This window comes from Chelon labrosus (assembly GCF_963514085.1).
Source record: "Chelon labrosus genome assembly, chromosome: 17".
In the NCBI taxonomy this organism is placed as follows: Eukaryota; Metazoa; Chordata; class Actinopteri; order Mugiliformes; family Mugilidae; genus Chelon; species Chelon labrosus.
In genome coordinates this window covers 11,444,292-11,470,743 of record NC_140350.1, presented here as the reverse complement: position 1 = coordinate 11,470,743, position 26,452 = coordinate 11,444,292, and the positions used below count along the sequence as shown (strand labels likewise).

General features: G+C 41.4%; 1 protein-coding gene across 1 annotated transcript in view; it reads left to right on the top strand.

Moving 5' to 3' along the window:
- dlg2 (discs, large homolog 2) overlaps positions 1–16,798 on the top strand; it is a 96,063-nt gene extending 79,265 nt beyond the window's left edge. Inside the window, exons 16-26 of the mRNA XM_084565524.1 lie at positions 1,133–1,235; positions 5,208–5,322; positions 5,558–5,734; positions 6,643–6,718; positions 7,891–7,987; positions 9,622–9,672; positions 10,245–10,346; positions 14,263–14,435; positions 14,679–14,788; positions 15,082–15,173; positions 15,735–16,798. Coding sequence (XP_084421650.1) covers positions 1,133–1,235; positions 5,208–5,322; positions 5,558–5,734; positions 6,643–6,718; positions 7,891–7,987; positions 9,622–9,672; positions 10,245–10,346; positions 14,263–14,435; positions 14,679–14,788; positions 15,082–15,173; positions 15,735–15,841 — 1,203 coding nt within the window. The 3' untranslated portion in view covers positions 15,842–16,798. The remainder of the gene's footprint in view (positions 1–1,132; positions 1,236–5,207; positions 5,323–5,557; positions 5,735–6,642; positions 6,719–7,890; positions 7,988–9,621; positions 9,673–10,244; positions 10,347–14,262; positions 14,436–14,678; positions 14,789–15,081; positions 15,174–15,734) is intronic.
- Positions 16,799–26,452: the final 9,654 nt, after the last annotated feature.

The following is a 26,452-nucleotide window of genomic DNA, read 5'->3' as shown; positions in this document are numbered from 1 at the left end:
TGCATCCTGCTGGGGTTGGCTGTTGCCATCAAGGAGAGTCATTGCTATGGGGTGGGGGTGTCTGGTCTGGTTTCCCAGCAGAACATTGTATTGTCACAGGATGGTCAATGTTATTTAGTTCTCCTATCAGTGGTGGGTTTTTTCTTACAATGAACCAACGCAGAGAAAAACTATGAAACATACACATTTCATTTATTTTTTTACTTACTGAGATTAAGATCAGATCTTGGATTTTTATTTTTGTGATCTGACAAAGCTGTTCTTATTGGCGTGTATGTAGGATTCCTTTTTCAGAAAATGGAACCAACCAGGGCCATTTCGTTGTAAACTAACTCAACTCCAGTTGACGTGTCTCGCTGTCACTCTTCTGTCCATCATTGCGTAAAGCCTGCCGTGGCACGATTTGATTCGCCCAGCAAATACTGTACCTGCCTGGCCAATCAAATCATGCCAGCGTTCACTGGGGTGATAATAGTAATGACCCACTGAGAGGGAACAAGAGACACAAGGAGAGGGAGTGATGACTACACTGTCTCCCTTCACTCTATTATCATTCTGTTATATTAACTTGCAGATCTTTAAATCAACACGGCGCTGCCTGGCTGTTAGTTTGCATCCGATCAGGGACTTGGTTGTAAGCAGGCAGTTACCAGTGACCTGGTTTTGAATTCTAACAATAACTTCCTCCTATTTGTCCCCATTTTTATGACCAGCCACATTCACTCATCTCCACACACACCGTGTTCATGTTCGTATCCATTTGCATCTCTGTTGGTACGTTGTTGCTGCTGTTCAGTTGCCCTGAAACTAACCCTGACTGCACAGCAATCACTGAGGGAGAAATGAGTCAGAGACAAAACTGTTCCTCTTTTTAAGATGGTCATTTATTATGTGAGTTAAGCTGAGTCAGCGCTCCTTCAGCTTATGTGGTGGATGATCTGCTTTTGAGCACGTCATCATTTTTCTCAGTAAATATATTTCTCAAGGTGCTAATGACATTCATATTTACTGAGAAAATAGGTGACAGTTTCAATACATGTTTTACCCGCCAGAATGTTTTCTAATATGTCACAGCCATGTTGCATCCACTCTTTGAAACATAAGAACATAACAGTTTTTTTTTTTCTTTTAGGTTAACGGTACTGACCTGCGAGGGGCCACACATGAACAAGCAGCAGCAGCACTGAAAGGAGCAGGACAGGTGGTCACCATCATTGCTCAGTACAGACCAGAAGGTGGGTCGGCATTGACGGCTACATCGCGCTGTACAATCCTGCGGTGCAAACACATCTATGACTAACTGTGCTGCCCGTTGAGTGATTTAATCATAACTATGCGATGGCTCGCCTCATGTTTCCCCACTACCAAACACTTTGGCAGAGGTCACAATAAAAGCATTAATCAGAATTCTCTTCATATGCTGATGTACATGACAGAAGCTGGCTTCATCTCAATATTTTTTTCTGTTCAAAGGGAGGTTTTCCTTGCCACCATCTCCTTAGCTCTTGTTCTGGGGGGTTTCAGGTTAGCACTAATGCCTCACAGCAAAGGGTTTCTGGGCCCTGAACCCGCTGGGGCCTTTCTGTGAAGAGTTTGCATGTTCTTCCTGTGCCTGCCTGGCTTTTCTGGGTGCTCTGGCTTCCTGATTTTTCTCTCAAAATGTGTGACATTACAAAGCATTTTCTGCTATAACTGCACTTCAGAATCTGCTTGCTTTCCACAATGCTACTACCGCACTGAGCGCTCCTTTATTTTCCATACTAGATGGGCGGGCTGCATTAATTTTAACAGTTTGATATTCTCTAGGAAATCACATGCTGATAACACAAACTTGCACAATCCAAGGACGTGCTTGCTAGGTTACTTGGTGATCCTGCGTTAGCCCTGCGATAGGCTGACAACTTGTCCATGTTGCACTCCGCTTCACCCCCAGTGACAGCTGGGATAGACGACAGAGGCGATAAATTAATTTAAATGATACAGGTTCTGTAAAGTGTCTTGAGACAATGAAAACTTAAACACCCATACAAAATATCTTGGATAATAGACAACCACAATAAGAGGTTGCTAGATTAATGAGATTCATATTTACTGTACCTTCAAGATCCTTCCTCTTATACATTTGCCAGAAAATTGTCTTCTTACTTACTCTTACTCTTACTCTTATACTGAGGGCTGTGGTGGATGTTTGCCTCGAAACCATTTACTGCACAGTAGATCTGAAGCATTAAAGTCAACAGCTTCTGTGTGCCATCAAGGTTTCTTTACATAGCTCCCTTATTTGTGCTTCAAACTCCAGTCAGACTAGAGCCAAAATTCGTCGCAACAACCATCTCAAGAGACTGGCTTTGTTGTCGTGCACGTTAGACTGTCTGTGCCTCACATATATGAGGATTTAAAACAGAGACCAGAAGCTCAGACTGACAGGAAACTCCTCTGTCGTGTGGTACAGATCAAAGCTATTAGATTTAACATCCTGTTCTACTTCAGTCCCTCTGAAGTCGTATTTTTGGAGATGACTCAGTACTTAGATTGAATGCTGCCATCTCACTTACCCAACATGTTGTTCCCATCAGAGGTGATATGTTACAAGGTGTTTAAGCCCCTCTGGGACTAACGGCTGCTTTCTCTTCTTACCCATCAGAGCTTACTCTATGTTCACCACGACGAGCCCCCTCTCCTGCACCAGGTTTGTGCCGCTGGCACCCGTGGCTGCTCTTAGATTCAGTATCATTCACCGTGCTCTGCTAAGTGCAAGTCACTGAGTGAATGTGATCACAGTCTGTTCATTCCTCCTCACCACGCGTTTGACCTACTGAAGCACGCCTGATATTCACTTCTCCTCACGTTTTGACTCTCATTCCTCCACTCACACAAACCCTTCTGACCTAACCTTTTGTTCTTGTGCTCCCAGCTATCGACCCTTCAAACATTGTCCTTTCTTCCCCTCCTTTGAAATTGTTTTTAAAATGATGTGCTCTTTTTACGTATGCTGGGATTTAAGGAGGGTATTACACATGAAGCTGTCAGCCGTTTACTTTAAAAGCTGTAGTAGTATATACTAGTAAAAAAATTATGTTGGTGTCAGCAATAAATATTATATAACATCAACTTTGCATGATGACAGAGATTAACACTGACTTGCAGTGTGCAACCATGTCAACAAGGTGAGGAAATGGTTTGATTTTTGGGTATTCACTCAAAAGACTATTTCAAGCACTGGTATAAGATCTCTGTTGTAATTAGTACACAGGCGTCAAAGAGCATCTGTGGTTGGCCAGGTCAACAATAGGTTGATCGCGATTAATCGCTTGATTTACATAGTTAATGCAAATTAATCGCACTCACAGATCAGTTTTAAACATAGTAGGAAAACATTTTTTTTCTAGTTCATATTAGAATTATCAGCATCTTAGCTCCCTGATCAGTTCGTAACTCAGTTCAGCTTGCTTGCTTTCTTCTTTTGCTTCTTTTGGGATATTTGGAGAGCTACAGGGCGTTTTACTGCTGTCTGTACTACTTTCTATGACTGCACTTTAGAATCTGCTTGCTTTCCACAGTGTTACTACTGCATTGAGCATGTCCTTATTACGCTAATGCATAATTAACATGTTCACTTTGACAGCCTTAATTTGTGTGTTTGATATTCTTTTTACATTGTAAAGGGGAGTTTTCTAGGAAATCATACGCTGATAAAAAAAAAAAAAAAAACTGAATTAAAACAATGTGGTGCATCTGATTGCACTTACCCCTAAGCTGCTTTTGAGCAGCCACACAATAGTCCTCTTCACATTACTTGCCTTTTTTTTTATGGACTGGCTGGGCATTAGTGGTTGTGTCATGGCAGTACATGTTGCATCACTTTACCGACTGATCCTGTTTAAATGACGGATTAGCCAGGCATGTCACACAAGTTATCGATTCTTTCATCCTCATAGCAATGGCACTGTCAGAAAATGCTTACAGGTCAACAGATTGAACTATTATGTTGGCAAGAGCAATTCAATTCATGGCTTCTGACGTTACTGACCAGGAATCGTTGCGGGTCGTACTAAGTGCACTGATATAAACAAAAGAAACAGGAGCTGTGAACTCTCAGCGTATCACATTCCTACACATTTTTTGAATATATTGAATTTTGTTTTGGTAATTGAGGGTCTGTTTAATTATGAAAAGTAAAAGAGAAAAAAATGCCTGTTCCTAGGCTATTGCCCCCAATGCATTGATCTTACTTACATGCAGTACTTTTCATGATGTTTGGAACAGACAGACAGCACAGATGTTTATCACTGTGGGAGAGAAAACAGGCCAGAGTCGGACTGACGTCATTAAAAGCAGGGAATGAAAGTACTCACACACTGAGCTGTGACTGTGAAACAGTTCTGCTCCAATTTCCTTATAACTGTCATTTGGACATCTTGCACCCTTGTTACGAAAATAACCACATATTAGGTTTGCCTGATCATACTGTATATGCAGTTACATAATAATTTATCAGAGAAGCAAATTTCATAAACCATTTAATAATCTTTTTTCATCATAACTGAGAAAAGAATCTAAAACTATATGTATTGGAAACATTAGTATGGCATAATGTATTAAATACGTTATGTGAAAATTATGGCAGGGGGGCCTCTTTGGGCAGAGAATTGCTCTATAATTTCCTACTTCTGCCTTCAATTTGAAATCAAAAAGCTGTATGTCTCCTACAGTTTGGGATGCATTGCTAAATGACTGAGGGTAATGATGAGAATAAAGATGATCTAGATGTAGACACTGGGAAACACACTGACATGAGTTTTCTCCTTGTTTTTAGCTGAACAACTGCAGAGCACCAGTGACAAAGTCGGTAGCAAATTACAGTATTTTAACATACACAGTATTTTTTTTGTGTATGTTAAATGAAAGGCAGAAAACTGGTTCTCATATCTTGTTGATCTCCTTAACATATCTGTATACTCAAATTAAGGAGAGTTGCATGGCATAACACTTTATTTTCAGTGCAAAATTCCTTTAAGATCTCTTTGTTTCTATATAATAATAATCTCCATTAACTTTATATTAGTGGAGATTATCTAGAATCCAAATAAACCTTTCTTTTTTTTTTCACTTCCAATTTTAGATTGACCTCCTTTTTCCCTTCATTTCCTGGAGTCTGAAAAGAGACCTGGGTGTCAGTCCTGATCCATTTTAAATGTGTCTTGCAGAGTATGGGCGTTTTGAGGCCAAAATCCACGACCTGCGGGAACAGATGATAAACCACAGCATGAGCTCTGGGTCAGGATCTCTGCGAACCAATCAGAAGAGATCGTTGTATGTGAGGTAGGCCCGTTTTGGTTTTCTCTTTTTATGCTCAATCTAACTTCAGAGAAAGCTGAAAATAATATGCCTCATCCTTCCATGCCCCAAATTTCCTCCATGCGGTGGCTGAACACTTTTTAAAAAGACACCGACCAGGTGTAGCTGTAGTTCACAGAGAAGACTGACATTGATGTACAAGGTATTTATTGTCTTTGCAGCAGTGAACCTGAATATCCTGCCTTCTTTAACTGAACAGGGCATTGTTTGACTATGAGAAGTCGAAGGACAGCGGACTGCCCAGCCAAGGGCTTAGCTTCAGGTACGGGGACATCCTCCACGTCATCAATGCCTCAGATGATGAATGGTGGCAGGCACGTCGGGTTACCCTCCATGGGGACAGTGATGAAATGGGTGTTATCCCCAGCAAGAAACGGTGAGCAAGTCAGTCAGACTATTGACTGTGACGAAACAGTCAGTAGAAAATGAGATCAAACCACACTGCAAAACTACACTCCAAAAAACAGGTCCAGCCAAAAAGCAGGTTCAGTTTGGGAAAACACATTTTCGTACAAATACTTGAAAACCTTACAGACATACATATATATATATCACCCTGATTTTATTATTATTTTTTTTTTAACAGCATTTAATTTACACCCGTTAACGTAGCTGTATTTTAAAATGAGGCACAAACACAAATAACACAAAATAGATTGCTAGAAAAACAATTATCTATCAGAATGAATAAATCATGACCGGTCACTTTGAAACACGCTTCAATGAACCTGACTGGTGTACATATCCTTAATTTAGATTTTGTAGAGTTTCCATATTTGAGGTGGAGGGAATGTGTGTTAAAATCACTGGGAAAAACATATGGAAATGTTTAAAAAGCAGGAGAAATACAGCGGGAGAGTTTCTTGCATCCGCTGCACCCAGTGATTATGCTTCAGGAGAATACAATTAGGGAACAAGGTAGTCGTCTATTATATACATAGGCTTGGGTGTGGCGTCAGAGAGCCAACTGCTGGAACTCAAGTACACGGTTAGAAATAAAAAGCCTTTTCTAAATATGAGCTTGTGTATTACTTATAAAAGCAGCAGTGCATATGTGCGCATCTTAACGTGAACCCAGTTCAACAACTGACTGACAGCATACTGATCTCCTGTACGTACATGACAGTTAGCAGTTATAGATATAGGAGAGCATTTCCAAAAACTTAAATTATATATTTTTAGACACTTGTCCTCAACCCACAGCGTCCAAAACCATAATGAGCCTTGATGAATGGTATGAGTCATATCATTTTACCTATTTACTGATATTCTTTGCTTTTGCAGGGTTGAAAGGAAAGAGCGTGCTCGTTTAAAGACCGTGAAATTCAACGCCAGGCCAGGGTCCTTCGATTCAAAAGGGGTAAGTAAGTGCCTCCATGAGAAGTGCAAAGTGGCGGTTTCTCTTCCCACATTAATTTGATGACTCATTATCCTATGCCTCAGATGTAACTGTGAACTTCCTGTGTACGAGAAAAGGCTCATCTTTAGACCTTCACAGGGACTGTATGGCTTCCTGAGATTCACTGGAAACGTTTCTTTTCCATTGTCAGATGTCGGTTCTGTAGTTGTGCTATTCTCGCCGAAGTATGATTTTCATTCATAATCTATCATTTCAAAGGACAGTTAGATAAGTAGATTTTATTTATTCAAAAGAACACATCCGCCAATTTCCGCTGTCTGTGCGCATTTGTTCATTTGCATTTCTGTTAAAGACGTCACATACCCCAAAGTCTAAATCATATCATTAGTCACTTCATACAGCAGCAGCAGCATTCGTCTTCAAATGATGACGTATCGGCATATTCATTATTTGAAGTGTCGTCCTTTTTTCGAGTCCCGACTTTTCTTTCGCTGCATGTGTCCTTTTTTTGTGCGTTTATGACAATCCCTTCTATGACTTTTTGTTGGTTATGTTACTTCTCTCATGGCATGATCTCCGTGACATTTCTCATGCAACTGTGGCACGTCAAGAAGTGCTGCGCCCCGTGGGATTCTCCCAGATGAAAGAAGCAAGCGTGTGTTTGTAGTGTCTCATGCTAAAATTACAATTTGACCAGTTCAGACGATAAGCGTATCTCTGCACTATTTATAATCTAGATTAAAACGTCTTTGTAAAAAGAGTTCAAGGTGTCCTTACCAAAGTATCAACCTTTATTCTACTTCTATTAGTGCACATATATGCAACTACCAGTCACTATCAACATATAATATCTATTCACATCGGTTTATTTGCATTTATTTAAGATGCCATCATTTTCTTTCGCTTTTTCAAACATTTGTCTAGAAATTGCTGTGAAAAGGAGCAAGCATGATTTTAATTTGGTCGATAACTGACATAAAAATTACTACAACTTCACCTCAGGTATGTTGGTGATTACTTTTCTTGTGGTCATCTTAAGTCCTCTATCAGGAATAAAACAGGGAAACGGATACTTGAACTTCTTGACGTCCCACGAGCTGCAAGCACTTGATTTGTCTGCATGAACGTGACAGATATACCTGTTTGCCCCGTGCTTTCTCTCCCCTCCACAGTCATTCAATGACAAACGTAAAAAGAATTTCATCTTTACGCGAAAATTCCCGTTCTACAAGAACAAAGACGGTGAGCAGGATGGCAGTGATTCGGACCGTAAGTAAGCTCACAGACGCACATGCACTTCCACGCAGAGCCAGTGTAGGTCACACGTCAGGCCGCTAGGGCGGAGGTCACAGGTGCAGGTGTCTGGAGGCAGGAGGCCTTTATTGCTTCCTCTCGTGGTCGTTTTGTGTCGTCTTTGTTTTGTTAATGTTTCTGGATCACAGTCAGGACTATCCGGCCTCAGTGGTTAATCAGTCAGCAGGGGGGGGAAGCCAAATCAGTGCCGTTCATTTTCTTGTGATATGTCCCTGTTTGGTGATATTTCATGACCACATTTCCCTAAGAGCTACTTTCAATCTCCACCAGTGTAGCTGTTCTCATGTTGTATTTGGCTCCCCCTGCTGGCTGCTCACTGTCTGGATAGGGGATGATCTGTCGGGCCTTGCGCTCCCTTCTCTGCCTTCAAAATTTTTGCTTATGTTGCGGCTGTCCTCCTTCCTCTCTTCCTTCTGTTCCGGCTCTCTTTGGACGGCCAATAGGACATCCTGGGGATAGGTGATGATGGGTATGGGACAAAGACATTCAGTAAGTTGGTTTAGGAATGAATCCTCATCTGTGTGTCGCACAACCCCCCCCACAAACGTCTGCATCGCGTTACTAGTCTGAACTGTGTGTTTATCCTGCCTGCACTGATGCATGCTGCAGTTGTCAGAATCCTCTTGCTTCCTAAATCGCAGTGAGTGTTAACATCTGTCACAAGCAGGTTGGCCACATTCAATCTTTGGAGAGTAAATCTTGGTCTGTTCTAGTAAGGTTCATATTTGTAGCAAATTTACAAGAAGTGACAAATGTACAAAAGAGAGTTTTACATGTAATAATCTTAAAAACTAAAGGTCATGTCATAACTTCTCATGGTTTAGCTTTGCCGTGTTTGGCAGACCAGGAATGGTACTGTGAAAATAATTCAGATCTAGTCAAAAGAGAATAAGATGTTTTGTTTTCGACACGGGCTCAGGAGGCCACCTGCAAGGCTTTCACATTCGTATTAACGAAGAACCACCAGAATGATTTTTGTGTCCTGACGCCACCCACACTTACACTGGCATGCTGAATAGGTTTACACTTTGAATTATTCCATCTCCTCTTGACCAGTGTCTTGTCATGTGGATGCATGCTTGCATGACTCTGCCATAGACATTTAAAATGTTTCGTCTTTGCTCGTGAGCTTGTCGGTTTGAAATACAGTCTTGCAGCATGTCACAGTTACATCTGTTTGTTTGAAAGTTGCGTTGAGTATGTGGGGTTTACTGTGGGGAATGAATAGCATCCGTTCCCATTGAAACCTTATTAAATGCACTTACCTGACTTGGATAAAGTACGGGTTTTCTTTAATCTAGATATCTTTAAATCCCATATTAAGGCGTCTGCCGTATTGTATGAAGTTTTCAGATATTCTACTTTCATTCGTTTGGAAAGCAGGAGGAGTGGGAGATTCTTGAGCATAACATGTCATGGACTGTTTTAAAATGAGTAGGTTCAGGTGTTTGGTGCATCGTTTGCTGAATGATACGTTTATCCAGCATGAGACGTACACATGCATCTTGATTTTTTTCTATGTTTACATTCTGATAGATTAAAAGATAGCAATAACATGTACTAATGTCTTTCACTCTATATCCTATCAGGGAGTCAAGAGGACGTGATTCTCTCATATGAGCCTGTGATTCGGCAAGAAAGTAAGTTATCACTAAATGTGTTATTAAAGCTGGCTCCTCAACTTGTCAGTAGTGTATTAATGAGTGTCACACTTGTATTTATCCTCTAAATATCAAAGAAAGACTCAATCATTACATAAATATAATTTTATTCAAGCCTTATTGAACTTTTCATGTCAAGAACTTATGCAGGTACAAAAGAACTTCTTGTACACGTTCAAGGTGCAAGGTGGTGAGACAGTAGTCTGGTAGAAGTGAATCAGAAGAAACATTTCAACAATGTATTTCATGCATTTTAAACTGTTTATTACAGAGCACGTTCTCACTTTCCACTTCAAACCAGCCCATCAGGTCAAAACTCTACAATGGAAAGATGACAAAGTTATCACAGAATAAGCCTTAAGTACTTCCCTTGACAATGCCTTGATTTATGAATCAACACTCAGAAATATGGAAGATTCAATATAGTATTTATTTTCATCATTGAAGAATTCGCCTCCCCCTATACCACACTGCAGACAGTTCATGAAATATGACCTCCATCTGCAAAGTGCTGCACATGCATTATACCCACTTTGTTTCTCTCCTTCCAGTTAATTATGCCAGACCCGTAATAATCCTTGGGCCGATGAAGGACAGAATCAATGATGATCTGATATCAGAGTTCCCTGATAAGTTTGGATCCTGCGTGCCACGTAAGTAGTTCATGTACACTGAGCAGGACTTCATTTTGCATTGAGCACTGAAAAGAAGACGAGTAAAGAGAAGAAATATTGTTAAATGGCTGGTGTCACTGTCATCCATAATACATAAACAAAAACAAGCATAGCAATAAAATTAAACATATCTCACACTGTAATGTCTGGATTTTGGTTTTCATTGTGATATAAAGTGTCCATGTCACATTACAATCTAATCAAAACCAAAAAGCTCCCTTGCATCTCAACAGCTGTGAGATAAACTACAAATATGTTTATATCCAACATGTCGATTTCGTGAGTACGTATATTCCTTTACCCTGTTTCATGTGCCTTTGTTGTGGTGTTACTGTACACTGAGATTTCATCTATCACATCTGCCCTCTTCTGCTCCTTGTCAACCACCTTGTCACACCAACTATAGCTGGTTGGTTAGCCAGCAGCTGCTCATAGGCCTAGAACTTAAAGTCCCATAGCATGAGTCTTCGTGTTCTTAATCTCTTCTGATGGTGTGTCCCGTTGGCACTTGGGGACTTCTAATCTATTCTTGGCACAGAAGTTCTTGTACACTATCTCAGACTCTTGGTTTGCCTCTCAGTCCCTGCTTGCATCTTACATCTGGATACTGGGCCATCACAGGGCTATCTTTGCAGAGCCTGCATCTGATATTGTCTGCAGTGACAGAGCCCTGCCTGGAACCTGCTCTTGCGCTGCCACAGTCAGGCGTTCATCATAGGGGATCGTCTCATTAATGTATTCATGGATGCTCCTCGTTTCATCTTTGATGGCGAGTCTCAGGTTGCTGGACTTTGGAGAGAACCATGAGTGTTTTTTGAGGAGTTTTTGTGTCATTTATCGCCTTCTGTGGCCAACTTATTATTCCAGCTTGGTAACTGGTACGGCTTGGATCTTAATCCTAGGGACTTGTCTTACTCTCTAGAATCATTTTGCTGGGACTTGACCCTCTTGTATCTTCATCATGGCTTCCATTGGACCATGTGATAGCCAGGTATTTGTAGCTGTCCGGTATGTTTCCTGTCTTGCTTTTGTGTAACTACACCCTATGAGTACTTATCACGTTCTCTCAGCCATGAAACAGGTGGTGTACAAACCCAATTGCGGCACAGGGGGGTGAATAGGTGGGGAGTTCAACCAGGAACCAGGAGGGTGAAGGCCAAAGTCTTGGTTGGGAACAGAAGGCTGTCTTGGAGGGTTTACCGGGAGGCAGAGGGAGCACGTGAGTCGGGAGACAGGCAGGGTCGGCTCCAGGAAGTCAAGCAGAAGAGAGCTGGAAACTCTTGCATGGCAAAAACAAACAAACAAAAAAACAGTCCAGTAAAGGAGTGTGGACCTGGTGAATATGTGCTGGCCTGATTACAGAGGATGAGGAGCGGCTATGTGCACAAGTGAGCTGAGCTGACAGAAGAGGTGGTAGTGGATGGCAGGCTGAGTGAAGCAGAGGTCAGATGGGTGACTAAACTGTGACGCCTCATGTAACCCTTGACATGTCCTCACTGTCAATCGTTGGGAGGTGAATGCGATGTTCTCCTGGCATATGGGTTGAAGCCATCCCTGTATGGGAGGTGGCTCACAGTCACTCGTGGTCCTGAATCTGCATTCATATCCAGTCTTTGTGATGGTCCAAGGTGGGGTCAGGCCTACAGTATGCCAATCAAAATCAGGGGCAATGATGATGGCTGTTGGTGCCCTGTAAGCCTCTTGTAAAGCTAAGGACTCTGAGTGGTGTTCATGTTCCTGGGCCCAGTCTTAGAGTTTTACTTGATTGCTGTATTGACCAGTAGCTGGTGATTTGACTCTCTGGTGTTGTTTGCAGTGCCTTTCTAAGCCCTGCTCATGTGCCGACTCATCTCAGGTCCTGTGATGCCTCAGAGAACCACTAGCTCCTTAAGTTACATTGTTTTGTACGTCTTTGTGTTGTCCGTACATATTGTACATGCCACACCGTTCTAACTGACTCATCCCAACTGAACCAGATCCCTCCTCTTCATTGTATGTTCACCCCATCAGCCAAAGCTGTTTTTATTTTGCATGTTTTCATTTACCCATCTCTTTTATTTCAATTTACCCTTTAAACCATATAAAGCTGCTAACAGTTCCGGGTACCAAGGTGAGTCAATAAGCCAATAAGCAGATTCGTTCACCCTGTTTTTAATAAAGTGACCAGTGTTGAAGTGCTTTGTTCCCTCCAGTACAATTTGTGTACATTCAGTTAGGTGTTGTTAGTATTAGAAGCACTAGTGTTAAACAGTACGTACAATGTTTGAATCCAGTTATCCCTGTCTTTTAGAAGCTTTTCTGACCACTTATTTCTTTAAAGATATCCAGAATAATCTGTGAAAGAACATTTAGTTCCAGCACTTTGCATAATAACTATGTTAAATAGGAATATCTTGTCAAATTTCTCAGAACCTTTCAGTTTACGTACTACATGCTCAGTAGTCCACAAATGTTTTAGAAAAAGGACCTGTGACAGTATTTATGTCCTTATTTATCATGTGCAAATTTCATAACAAGCACCTCAACATGTGATTGGATATCTTTAAAGGTAAATGAGTTGTTTTAGAACCTGAGTGGAGTGTGAAATAGCCTTCCCCACACAACTACGTATCACTGACCAATGTTCCCTCTAAGCTGCGCGCTTGCGCAATCGCGCACTGCTCGCACGTTCTCCGCGCACAAGAAAATCTATGCAGCGCATAAAAAAATCCAACATGAACTGTAAATAAATTAAACAAGTAAATTATTTGTTTATGTACCATTTTGCAATGTAACTCAGTGAGTGACAGCTGTCCAGCCAATGGTATGATGCGGTTCACTTACGCTGCCAATCATGACAGTACGTGCCCCCCCATATCCACCGCGGCGCCGGTGTTTTGCAGGTTAGCTAACAGTGCGGCGGAGTTAAGGCAGTGGCGCATCCACTCACCAAGACAAAGTAAAAATTAAATGTGGTTCTTTTAAGATGGAATGGCTGTCGGAGTGTGTGCAAACAAAGAACCAGCGGTGACACTGGGTAAGATTTTTCTTTTTCGAGAGAGAAAGGTCTGCTCTGCAAAACTTGGGGTTGCCAACAGTCCCTTGAAAAACAGAATCGTTCCGTATTTAGAAACAAAAGTACGCGTCCCGTGCTGAAACAGGACGCACTTTGTCCCGTATTACCGTGAGAATCAAAAGTAGCGTGTAAAATGTCAATGTAATTAATGAGTAACAAGGCGCTTTATAGGAACATTTACGGTAAACTGTGACCAATAAGCTGACAGCGGGAATCCTGCTCATCTCATTGGTCGAGGTACTGTTGCTTGTGAAGAAGATACCAGAAGACAACAAAGCTACAACTTTTCCTCAAACTTTCTGTTTGAACTTTTCTTATTGCGCTATTACAAGAGGAATGTTCTGCTTTCTATTGTTTTATATTCATTTATACAGTTAGACTTAGACTTCTTTAATGTCCATAAAACTTACATAAAATGGAAAATTGTCTTTGACAGTGGCATAAAGACATACAAGCAACACACACACATCACAGACAGCACTATGCGCAATAAATAGATGAATATAATATATAGGTAAAAAATTACTGCTATAATGGGATTCTTTTGATAAACTATGTAACTTGCTATGATCTCAGGTTTTGGACAGGTGTGATACTGGTGTGTGGCCCCAGCGTGCACGTGTGATGTTGCTCACAGTGGTCCACAGTGTACTCACAGAGTTTTTGTGTATGCCCAGACACATGAAAAATTAGAGGGAACATTGTCACTGACATGAACCGTGTGCTGTGCTAATGTCTGTGTTGTTCAGTGAGAATTAAAAACTGAAATGAAAGAAGTGTCCACTCGTCGTCTTACGGCACATTAGTTACCACGGGGTTATTCTCCTCCTTCTACCCAAGATACCACTCGGCCGAGGAGGGACTACGAGGTGGACGGGCGAGACTACCACTTCGTCATGTCCAGAGAGCAGATGGAAAAGGACATCCAAGAGCACAAGTTCATCGAGGCCGGACAGTACAACGATAATCTGTACGGAACAAGCGTCCAGTCGGTGAAATATGTCGCAGAGAGGGTGAGAACGCGTGCCTGCGTGTAAAAGCTGCATGTTAGCTGCACCGAAAGGGAGGAAAAAACGTAGACGTTGAAGTGTTTAGTCCGCGTGTTTGGAGGCATGTTTATCATGCATCTGCTCTGATGTCTGCACCAGAGCAAAGAAGAACAGATTGGAGCTGCTGTTCATCACACGAGACTTGACTTTAGATTAAAATGAAATCCAAAATTGTACGTCTCTTCTAAATACATGCCTCTGTCTCAGGGTAAACACTGCATCCTGGATGTGTCAGGAAACGCCATCAAACGACTACAAGTAGCACAACTCTACCCAATTGCCATATTGATAAAACCGAAGTCCGTTGATTCGTTAATGTAAGTATTCATGGTGTATTTCGTTAAAAGATAAAACTACTAGCATATGTTTCCCTTTAATAGTACTTCAGTTTGCCACTAGTCCACGTGTTGCTGTGTCAATATCATTGTTGTCATATCGTGTCAGTAAACACATACAAAATGTCCTTATACCTGCTTACAGTGACGTTGTGTGAATATTGTAATGGACTGGGATCGGCCTCCGGAACATTAGTGGTGTCACAAATCGTTAATAATTGAGTTTGAGGGCTGTACTCAGAGATGGTTTTGTCCTGCCCCCCTCCCCCGTGCAGGGACCTGAATAAGAGACTGACGGAGGAACAAGCCAGGAAGACGTTTGACAGGACGATGAAGCTGGAGCAGGAGTTTGGTGAATTCTTTACAGGTATGATATCAATAAAGGCACAGAGAGGAGAGGAGACGTCTACCGTGTAATCAGGTCGTGTCTCACCGTTCAAATGACCGCAAATGTAGATGCCAAAAATATGCGGACGATTGTCGAGGAATCTTCTCTGTGCCTCATCCAGATTAGTAGTTAGACACTGTGTTAATGTTTAAGTCACTTTTGTGTTATTTGGGGAAGCTTTTTAAGATAGTCAACAACAGAAAGGTATTTTGTGAAGATTCCTGCAGGCACAACTTCATTACAGATTAAAATGTGGAAGCTGTAGGAAGCTAAGTTAAGCGTATTTCCTAGTTTTCTTGAAGACACAGTTTTCGTAGGAACCTCCCAAATCCCGGGGATAATAATTAGTATGAAACTTGGAGGGAGATGCTCCGCTGGGTCTTCTTTAAATACTACACGTAAGCTTTAAAGCAGCTTTAAGGCAGGCGGGGGGTTGACTTTTAGAGTCAAAAGCTGCGTGCAGCGTGCCATTGCATAAGTTGATGTATCTTGTTCCGCACGATGTTCCAGAGTTCACGCGCAGTTCCATTTGCTTTGCAGCACTGGTCCAAGGAGACACCTTAGAGGACATTTATAACCACTGCAAACAGGTCATAGAGGAACATTCAGGACCCTATATCTGGATCCCCTCGAAGGAGAAACTATAATAATTCATCACCCTGGAAGGGAGTCTGGACTGCTAGGAACTAGTAATAAGCTGTAACATATAACTGTGTGGTGATGAATAGTCTTGATAAATACCTATTGTGAATATCTTTTTTTTTATTATTATTATTATTATTTTGTTGCTTCATTTTTTTTCACTCAATATGAATGTTCCTGAATGTACACCACATAATGTTAGGACATTTCAAGTCTGGAATCATGAACCCTTTGCATATTATTTTTTTATTTTTATTATTTATTTTTAATTTAAACAAAAAAAAAAAAAAAAAAAGAAAAAGGAAGAAGAAAAAAAGATGTATTGAAAACGAAATAAATGTGGGGCATGTATCCATATCGGTACTGTGTGGAATCTGATAAACGAGCTGAAAAGCGGCGCACGCGGCGCCGGGTGCGTTTGATCCGCCTGCGTAGGAAGCAAAGTAGGAACTCGACTGCTACACCCTCACCCACACGCTTCGCACTGCAGCTAGCGAATAATCAAACGGATTCCGATGTTTGTCTGGTTTTGCATCTGTGCATCCCCAACACCGCTTTGCTTTGTGTTTGTTTACATTGTCATGTCTCCCTGGAATGAGATTTTTTTCTCTCTCTCTCTCTGATATGAGCATTTATGAAAAAAAAAAAAATGTTTTATTCACTGTAAGATTTTTGAAGTTGTTTTGTTTTTTTTATTTAAAAGCAGAGATTACTCATTCAGCTGTTGTACTGACAAGTAAAGGGAGAGAGCTGCTATATAAGCAACAGAAATGTAACACTATATTTTGCTACTTAAATTGATAAAGGGCACACAAGCACAGAATTATTTATTATTGAAAATATAACTTTGATTAAAGGCATTTGAGTGATGTAGTGTGTTGTGACTGTGTCGAGATGGATGGGAACGCTACGGCCAAATGGTGAGATGTTTGAGGTTCGCAGTAGACTGGTCAAGTAGTGGTGATTACATTTATTACTGAAGAAATCCATCTAATAGCAGGGACAGTGGAGAGTAAGGGTTTTAGGTTTTATATATATATATATATATATATATAAAAATGTGTCTGATAGCAATTTTTCAGGAAAAACAACGACTAAAAGCATGAGTTTTTCAACCCCACCTGGAGAGATGATGTTGTAGAATGTTCCTAATATAAAAGGTTCAATGACATTGGTTTAAGTTACAGCTTGCTAAGCCCCAGTGCAGTTGAAATTTGTGTGCAGTACAAAGTTCTCTGTTGAGAGATGCTAACACAAGAAGGAAGCACTGATAGTGTTGTGTAAAACATTACTATCTTTTTAATGCATCTGACACGTCACTTATATTTGAAGCTCATTATGGGTACCTGATGTTTTGAGGCTGGCTCAAAATGTGCAAAACACCACACCGATCAGGCATAACATTATGACCAGTGACAAGAGAGGTGAATAACATCGACCATCCTGTGATAATTCAGTGTTCTGCTGGGAAACTTTTGGACCTGGCATTAATGTGGATGTTACTTAGACATGTAGGACCCACCTAGACCAGACCAGGCACCCCCACCCCATAGAAATGACACTCCTTGTTGGCAGCAGCCATCTCCAGCAGGATGCAATCAATGGTTTAGGAACAACTCAAAAAACATGAAAAACAGCACAAGGTGTTGACCTGGCCTCCAATTTTACTAAATCCCAAACTGATCAAGTATCTGTGGGATGATCCACACGAGGTCCCTCCCCTCAACCCATAGGACTTAAAAGGCCCCCACTAACAATATCCTGTTTCCAGACACCACAGGACACCCTCAGAAGGCCCATGTCCATTCTCTGATGAGTCACAACTGTTTTGGAGGCACAAGGGAGACCTACACAATATTAGGAAGGTGGTCATAATGTTACGCCTGATCGGTGTATGTTAGTGTCAGTCATTGTGGAGCTTGGCCTAGAACATAGTGGCCTATTAGTGAGCCTTAGAGATTCCAAGTCTCTGCTTCAGTATCAACAGCCACCACCATGGATGACTTTAAGTTAACACTTGATGTTTCTGAAATGGAGAACTCTTCTCTGAACACTTTTAACCAACATTAGCCAGATTTGGTTTAAACTTTATATTAAATATTATGATCTGAAGACCAAACAGGAGAGCAAGGACAATCCAGAGTTAGCTATAAGAATTTCATTTTTATTACCGGTCAGGTTTAGAAACGGATGAGCCCGGCGCGATAAAATGATTTCCTCTATGTATCGTTTACTTACCAGTGGCTTGCCTTGTGTGGAGGATGTACAGTACAGCAGCGTGCTTTGTAAAGAATAAAAGAACTACTTGTAGCACTTGTAGATAACAAGTGCATCTATTTGTCTATTTTGTTTAGCTGCAGCGCCACGGCCTGTTAGATTCCACATGACAGCCCTTTGTGACTGATAACGTTTATATATTCTGGTCTTCCTACTATTTGACTTGGCATGTTTTATCCAACATGATATCAATGGGAATAAGTGCACTTATTCATTGTTTTGGTATAACGTCATTAGGCACTTTATAATAACAGCAATGAGTAAAGCTTTTAAATCAAATCCAGTCCAGTGATTACTGTTCAAGACACGGCGAGAAGACTGGACTCGCTTGTCAGGACCACACGGCTAAGAAGAAGCACCATTCCTAAAACTAGTCTGGATTTAGAGGAGGGTTTCTCTCGTCCCTAATTATGAGCTGGTTAAGATTTGATATTTTTTTGGCACCAATATGTGTGAATCAACTTTAGCATTTTTTATTTATTTTTTTTGCTGTGTTTGTTTCAGAATAATGTTTGCCATTATTGCTTTGCAGATTTCCCATAATGGATTGGACACCACTTGCCTTAAGATCATATCATTTACTTTATATCAGAGATGGAAGCATATATTTGTCCTTTGAGTAAGTTTTTATTTAATCTTTCTCCACAACTGCAGAATCTAAATTTAAGGAACATGTTATCATGCTTAGGGTGTGGATGACTTGTAGAGTTAAATAAATAAGGCTGGTGGGTTTTCTTTTCATCTCTACATGAGAGGCAACAACCAAATCATTCCAACACCGCAGATTCAGTGCGTTTTGTTCTGTTTGTTGTTGTTGTTGTTTGTGTGGAAATGAAACGGATGTCTGATGCATGTCGCAACTGTGTCCTCTTTCCTGTGGATGTGCAAATATTCAGCGCGAAAAGACAGCACTGAGATATCCGCTGTGTCTTCAGACGCGATCAGTCTGCAGATTAGAATCATTTAATCTGTGTCTATTTTAAACCCCAATAAAAACATGTTGTAAGAGACTCCAAGCCGTGTTCTGGCATGTACCCCACCCTCCTTCAAACCCTGTGCCCTTCTGTTATTCACATTTATGTGACAATGAAAGCCATTGTGACACATCTCATGGAAAGAATAAGTAGGATAACCTAATAATTACATATGAGTGCACACTTATTTGGAGTATGTTTTTAATATAGCGTTCAATCTAATTGGATTTGCACATCTTGATTCGGGAATATTTTCCCACACTTCATTGGGGATCTGTCAGACTGTGAGGACGTCCCTTGTGCACAGCCCTCTTTGGGTTCCGCCACCGGTTTGTTGACGTGGATGTGCGCTTCGGATCGTTGCCATGGCGAATGGTGAAAGTCGTCTTCATCTCAGCTCTCCAGCAGACACTAGAAAGTTCCAAAAAGTTTCCAAAAATGACTGGTACTTTCTCACGACTCCCTCCGCCTTTCACCAAAGCCCCAGTTCCAGCTGAATAAAAGCAGCTCCAAATTAGGATATCTCATCTTTGTGTCGTCGTACTGTAACAAATCTTTCCACGTGGTTCCGGTATTGCCATAGCCCAGTCAAAAGAGCAATGGAGAAATAACTGTCATATGCTGGGAACCTGCTAGTACTTACCAGAAACACTTGCATCTCTTTTAATGTTTTTGACATCCTCTTGATCTCCCTGGCCATTATTTTTTTCCCATTTGTTCTCATCACTTTTGCAGGGATGTCCTGCTCTTGATAGCGTCACTGTTGTGCCATATGTTCTCCTACTCTGTGTACATCTAATATCTTGGAAACGATCTGTGTCCCTCGCCTCAGCAATGCCTGTCAACAAAACAAGGCATTGTTTGCAGCAAGAACCTCTGAGATTTACTGGGAATTTATGAGAGGCCCTCCAGATGCTCTGTTATAAAAAGGGTGCACGCTCTTATGCAGTTAGGTTCATCTATGTATGTTTTTCCTTTCCTTTGTATTTTTTTCTCTGACATTTGTCACATTAGTTTTCATGCTTCCTGGTCTTGAGAGGTGGACAGGGGAGCGCCAGTGTATTTTTTTTCCACTGTTATCACTGTTTGTTGCAGTTTGCTCCTCAGAGCCACATCGTGGTGGGTGTACACAGGACGAATCCCAGCTTTCCCAGTTGTCGCAGGGAGTAACATCATCAGCTGGGCCTACTCATGTTCAGCTCTGGGTAGTGCAGACTACCACCAGAGTACCAGGTGCTAAACTTGATATCTAGTGTTGTCTCCATCGTGGACGAGTCCAGTGACGGTAGTGTTGTCTACAAACCTCAAGTTGAGTTGAACAGCTGGGTCTTTGAAGGCACCACCTGTAGTGTTGAAGGAGAAGAGCGGTGCAGAAGAGAAGAGGATATCAGGGGAGCACCAGCGCTTACTGCCTGCCGGATGGGTGTGAGTTTGCGTAGGTGGGCCCGGGCCCTCCCTCTCTTCGTCAGAATATGTCCTTTTTTTGAAGGATCCTCCATTGAAAAGAAGTCAGTAAATACTTTATCAACTGTCTGTGCTACCAATAAAATTGAAACAATTATTATTATATGATGATGTTAGATCAGTTATTTTCAGTGTCATTTTCCAAATCCCAGATTGGGAGCAGCCCCTCCTCTTGTACTCAGTGCACAGCCCATGCATCGCACAGATTAATATTCATCCTGAAATGATGAAAATCCATACCTAATGATAATTTAAATCTCTACAAACCTTATGGAAACATGAAATGTGTTTTCATTATTAGTACACCTTCATTAGATGCTTTAATGTTTAGAGAGCGTATGTTCTATATGCAGTAACACATACAGGAATCATGCATGCTGTAATGCCGCCACTGTAAATATCACGCTGTGAGTAAAACTATGTATTAAGAACTGTCCTCTTTGTGCCAAGTCACATGTCTGACATTATGAAACGTAAGTGTCATTTGCTGGTTTTGCAAGCGTATGTCCACAAACAGGATTTTTTTTGCACATGCCAGTGGGTGATAGAGCCACATCCCCGTGCCGACTGCGTCATTCGCTGACCTGTTTGCCTGCACACGTGTATGCAAAGCACCGGGGGTCCAGCAGGTGTCCTGTGACATTCTTCATCTGGGCTGCCGCTCGTTCAAAGGACTTCATGACTTCAGATGTCGGGATGACGGGCATGCAGTGATGGAGGGTTTCTTGGTGGAACACGCTCGTTAAATATTCAATGTGCAGAGGGAGAACTGGCTATGTAAACCTAAAAAGTAGCCAATGGTGGCCAATGATCCATAGGCATAACTGATTTCTTATTTTTATTTTGTTCACTTGATCATTCTGCCACAGGTAACGCCTCCTCCAGATGTGATGGTGTACAGAGCTCTAGCTACATATCTCTGGGATCTAAAAGATCCATAATGACCTAAAGAGAAGGTTGTTTTTGTTAACATGGGGCATTTATTGTTTTCAAGCAGATTGTAATATAATATAAATGGGTTCCGCTTGATGAAATCCCACCAGTAGGAGGATGCCTTTCTCTCAATCATATGCCTGGCAATTACACACGATGAACGCATCAGCAGTTTCAGATCATGTTATACTTTACTTTAGAAACATATCTGTGTCGATCCATTTGTCTTCCTGTCTGTCATGTAACGTTATTGCTTTTAATCATCTTGTGTCCCCTTAGATTGAGTTTGCGCCCTCCCCGGGTGTGTCATGTCCCTCATGAATGGAGCCGTGTGTACTCATTTCTGTGGTCATAATCACGGAACAAAGAAAAGAGGAGAAAGACAATGTGAGGACTAAGTTTCATTTATTTTCTGTACTCCCACGACGTTGAGCCTGAATATGTAAGAGGCAGGCATTTAACCTGCATTTAGAGTGCGTCCTCTAAAGCTAAATCCTTCTATTGTGATATTCTGCAATCGTATGGCTTTTATTACCATTTTATTAGGAGCGCATGTGTACTTGCACATAAATTCTCTAATCAGCCACTCATGTGACAGCAGTGCAGTATATAAACTCCTGTAGATACAGGTCAGGTGCTTCAGTTAATGTTCACATGAAACATCAGAGCGAGTTTGACTGTGGCACACTTGTTGGAGGCGGATGATTTTTTTTTACCAGCATTGCCATTCTCGATCACAGGGCTTCAGTAAAATAAAAAGAATGTATGGTAAAAACTACCACACAAGCTTGAAACCAGATGCTCAACACTGCCAGTCCACCAGAGGGCATACATGTACCACAGATGAAGCAGCTGCTCTAACTGACTTGTACCTTTTTATTCACTCCCTATAATCCTACTCATTCATTCATCCATTCATTTTCTACAACTGCTTGTCCTGTGAAGGGTAGCGGGGGGCTGGAGCCTATCCCAGCTGTCACCGGGAGAGAGGCGGGGTACACCCTGAACCGGTCACCAGTCCATGCAGGGCCTAATTCTATTCATTAGACTAATAATGAATTGTCAAAGTCTAAGTTGTTGATCAAGTATGAAAAGGTCTCTGTAGTCCCAATTTTAAAACTCAGTATAATGGATCAAACTCAGCCAGCCACCGCGAAATATTACACAATTAAGTTCTTGTACAATTTCCACGAAACCACAAGATTGTCATCAGCTGGAAAGATCTGCAGCCAGAACGTTTTACAGCCAAGACACCAAATAAATAAAGTGGAAAAGTTTTTTTTTTCTCTTTTCATCATCAGCAGCAGCAACAGAGCGACGTCAAATATCAAAACTGGATTCCGAACTTCAAGTCTCGTCCTTCCTGCTCTTTTACTTGATAAATATTGTTGAATAAAGAGATGATTCTGCTGAGCTTTGCCCACAAAAATATTTGTTCAAAGCTGCCATTTGTCCTTGAAATTCATTCATTCATTCATCTTCTGTAACTGCTTGTCCTGTGAAGGGTTGTGGGGGGGCTGGAGCCTGTCCCAGCTCTCAGTCTGTGAAATTGCCTTGCATATTTTCCTTAACAAGCAAACTTTTTTTCCTTCGTCTGGCCGCTCTGATCAATCTAAATGTAGGCATAACCTTTATTTGTCCACAGAAAAGTCCAACTAGAGTATAATGACACTCATGTTATAAGCATAATTTGGTAACAAAATAAAAGCACAGATTATGGCACCTGTGACTGTGGATATGTTGTATTATTATTGTCGATACTGACACGGCTACTGTGTGTATACGTGGCATGACTATTGTAGATGGTAGAGGTGGAGCTACACATGGGTGACTACAGCATACATCAAGTCTAGTTTAGGTGCCTGTGAAATAGTTCTGGATGTTGGTGCAGTTACCCCAATCTTGTGTTTTCAGTGTCTCAATCATCCACTCAAAACGACACACAGACGGTTCTCTGTGGATTTCTGGCCCGAGTGTGCCCCTTCGTGACGGGCTGTGGGTGGATTTGGGGCACACACAAACTATTATGTAAGCGAGTAATCAAATAGCGACGTCAAGAACAATTGTTGAGAGTGAACTCGGGAGCAAGATAGGCTTCAGCTGCGTGATGTCCTTTATTGTGACGGTAACAACGAGATAACGAACACAACTATCCAACCGCTGCGTAGTATCAGTCAATACTGAGGACATCAAAACTATTAAATAGGACACATGGTGCCTCCCCTGATGTCTTATCGTCTTTCTACTGCCTTATAAATACACATCCCTGTCAATGCCTTTTACCTCACTGGTTTCAAATCTCTGTATTTCTGTATGTGGGCTCTTCAACTTCCTTTCCCACCTTTGACACTGGACAGATTAATATAGACATGACAGCCTTTCTGTGCATCTTAATGTTTGGGTTATGCTGCTGCTGCATTTAAAGATATTAATAAATGTCACAGAAAGAAGCATCAACACTGAAGTGATTTAAAAGTCATAATAATAAAAATAGGTTTGTGTAGTTTCAGTCAGTCATAATCATAGTCGTTGCTTGTACTCCAGTGTGCAATACTGTGCAATTGCTGCTATTTGCGCTTTTGTTAAGATGCCAAACTTCATTTTGTTGTGTATGTGCCCATATTATAATCCAATAGATTTGTAAATAAAAATATTTTTATACTTTTTTACTTTTATATGCAATATTTTGACATCATAGGAGGAGGAGGAGGAGGAGGAGGCCATCTTTAGATTGAGATAAAGGACAGTACTCTCCAATCACTTACACAAACTCCTGTTTATTTTGCTTGTTGTTTGCTAGATTAGTTCTGTGATCCCCAGCCTGAGGTCACCTTGAGTCTGTGAGATGATTAACTGGGTAGCCTTTAATCTGGGCCTTTTCCACTGGACAATCTTACATCCTTTGGCCTTTCAGAGTTTGGAACGTTAAAATGGGAGTGGTTTAAAAGAGTGCAGGAACACCTTGAAGACAGCTTTGACGAGGAGGCTCCCTGCAGCCTGTAGCACATGGGCAAGAGACAACGCTCTTTGGTATGAGGTCACATCCATGCCCGCGCAAGTCTTCGTGATGACGCTATAAGATGTAACAGTGCAGTAAAACTAGCTGGAGAGTGAAGAGAAGATCTTTAATCATCCAGAATGACAGCTTCCCGTATGCGTGCAGTGCAAACATGTAACATCTTGTATTTGTAATGTAACCGTACCGGTACAGTATTTACCTCTGTGCTGTTGTGGTGTAGAAGTAGAAGATGGATGTTGTTCAGGATAGTCTGATTGATCAGAATCACTGATAAGCACTTGTATAACTCATTAGTGCTAGAATGCATAAAGTAAAATCACGTGTTATCACAGACACCTGTCTTAATGTGAACCATTTTCTATTTTTCTTTGTCTTCCTCTGAGAAAAACAATCTAGTGCATCATTAAATCACGTCTTGACTTCAAAAATGATCAGTTCCCTTACGTTTGTACGACTTGCTATGAGTTTTAATGGTGCTCGTTTTAAAACAAAACGTGCATGTGGATAAATTCAGCTGCAGTGTCAAACCTCCAGGCACACCACCGAACCACACTAGACCAGGCACACGGCTGCGCGTAACCTTAGAATAGAAAGTGACCGTGCCGAGGGCGTTATTGAGCAAGGATAGCGCCGTTTCTAAGAATACAATTGTTTCTTTTGTTTTCTTTTCTTTCTGAGAGACTTTGAAGCGGTGGCGCCGAGAGTAAAAACCTCTGAGCGGTATTTAAAGCTCCTTATTTTGAAATCAACAAGAGGACACAACCGTGGTAATGTGCGAGAAAGGCTGGATCACGCACTGTTGCGCTTTTACATCATTTCCTCCTTCCCAACTTCATGTTTCTTGGTCAGTTCCTGTCTTGCTTCAGACATTCCTGTGTATTGTTTGCCATCTGTTGGTGAATTTGTGTAACGTTATCAGCTATGCTCTCGAGCCGTTACTATTGTACTGATAGTCATTAATCATTGCTGATACAATTAGCAGTGAAAAGGTTGAAATACAAAGGTATTGTTATATCACATATATATATGACCTATATACACCAATCAGCCACAACATTATGACCACTGACAGGTGAAGTGAATGACATTTACCATTTTGTGACAATACAATGTTCTGCTGGGAAACTTTTGGACCAGGCATTCATGTGGATGTTACTTAGACATGTACCACCCACCTAGACCAGACCAGACACCCCCACCCCATAGCAATGACACTCCTTGATGGAAGCAGCCATCCCCAGCAGGATGCAACCTGACACAGGCGCACACACGAAATTGGTTTAGGAACAACTCAAAAAATATGGAAAAACAGCACAAGGTGTTGACCTGGCCTCCAAATTCACTAGATCCCAAACTGATCAAGTATCTGTGGGATGATACACAGAGGTCCCTCCACCCATAGGACCCAAAGGCCCCCACTAACCACATTCTGTTGTCCGCAGGACACCCTCAGAAGGACCATGTCCATTCTCCGATGAGTCACAACTGTTTTGGAGGCACAAAGGAGACCTACACAATGTTAGGCAGGTGGTCATAATGTTATGCCTGATCAGTATGACGCACATATATATATGTGTGTGTATGTGTGTGTGTAATACCATATATGTAATACCACTGCCAGTAGCAAACTTACAGCGACAGTTACCAGATCAATCAACCTTTACGTTTTCCTTAAAGAAAAGTCCAGTAATTCAAGTGTATACCATCATTTTTTATAACATAACATCACAAGACCAGAGCATCTTTTTTACTCATTTATTATTGCTCAAGAATAATTTACCAACACGTCCTGAACATATCGATTTGACGATTTTACACTAATCTCCATAACGATACAAAAATGTGTCGACGCTTCTGATTGGTGAAGATGAACTGTCCATCAAAGGCAGTGTCCACTCACACGCGGGATTGCATCGGGGAGGAGGGGCAGTGGATATTTTCAATGTGTA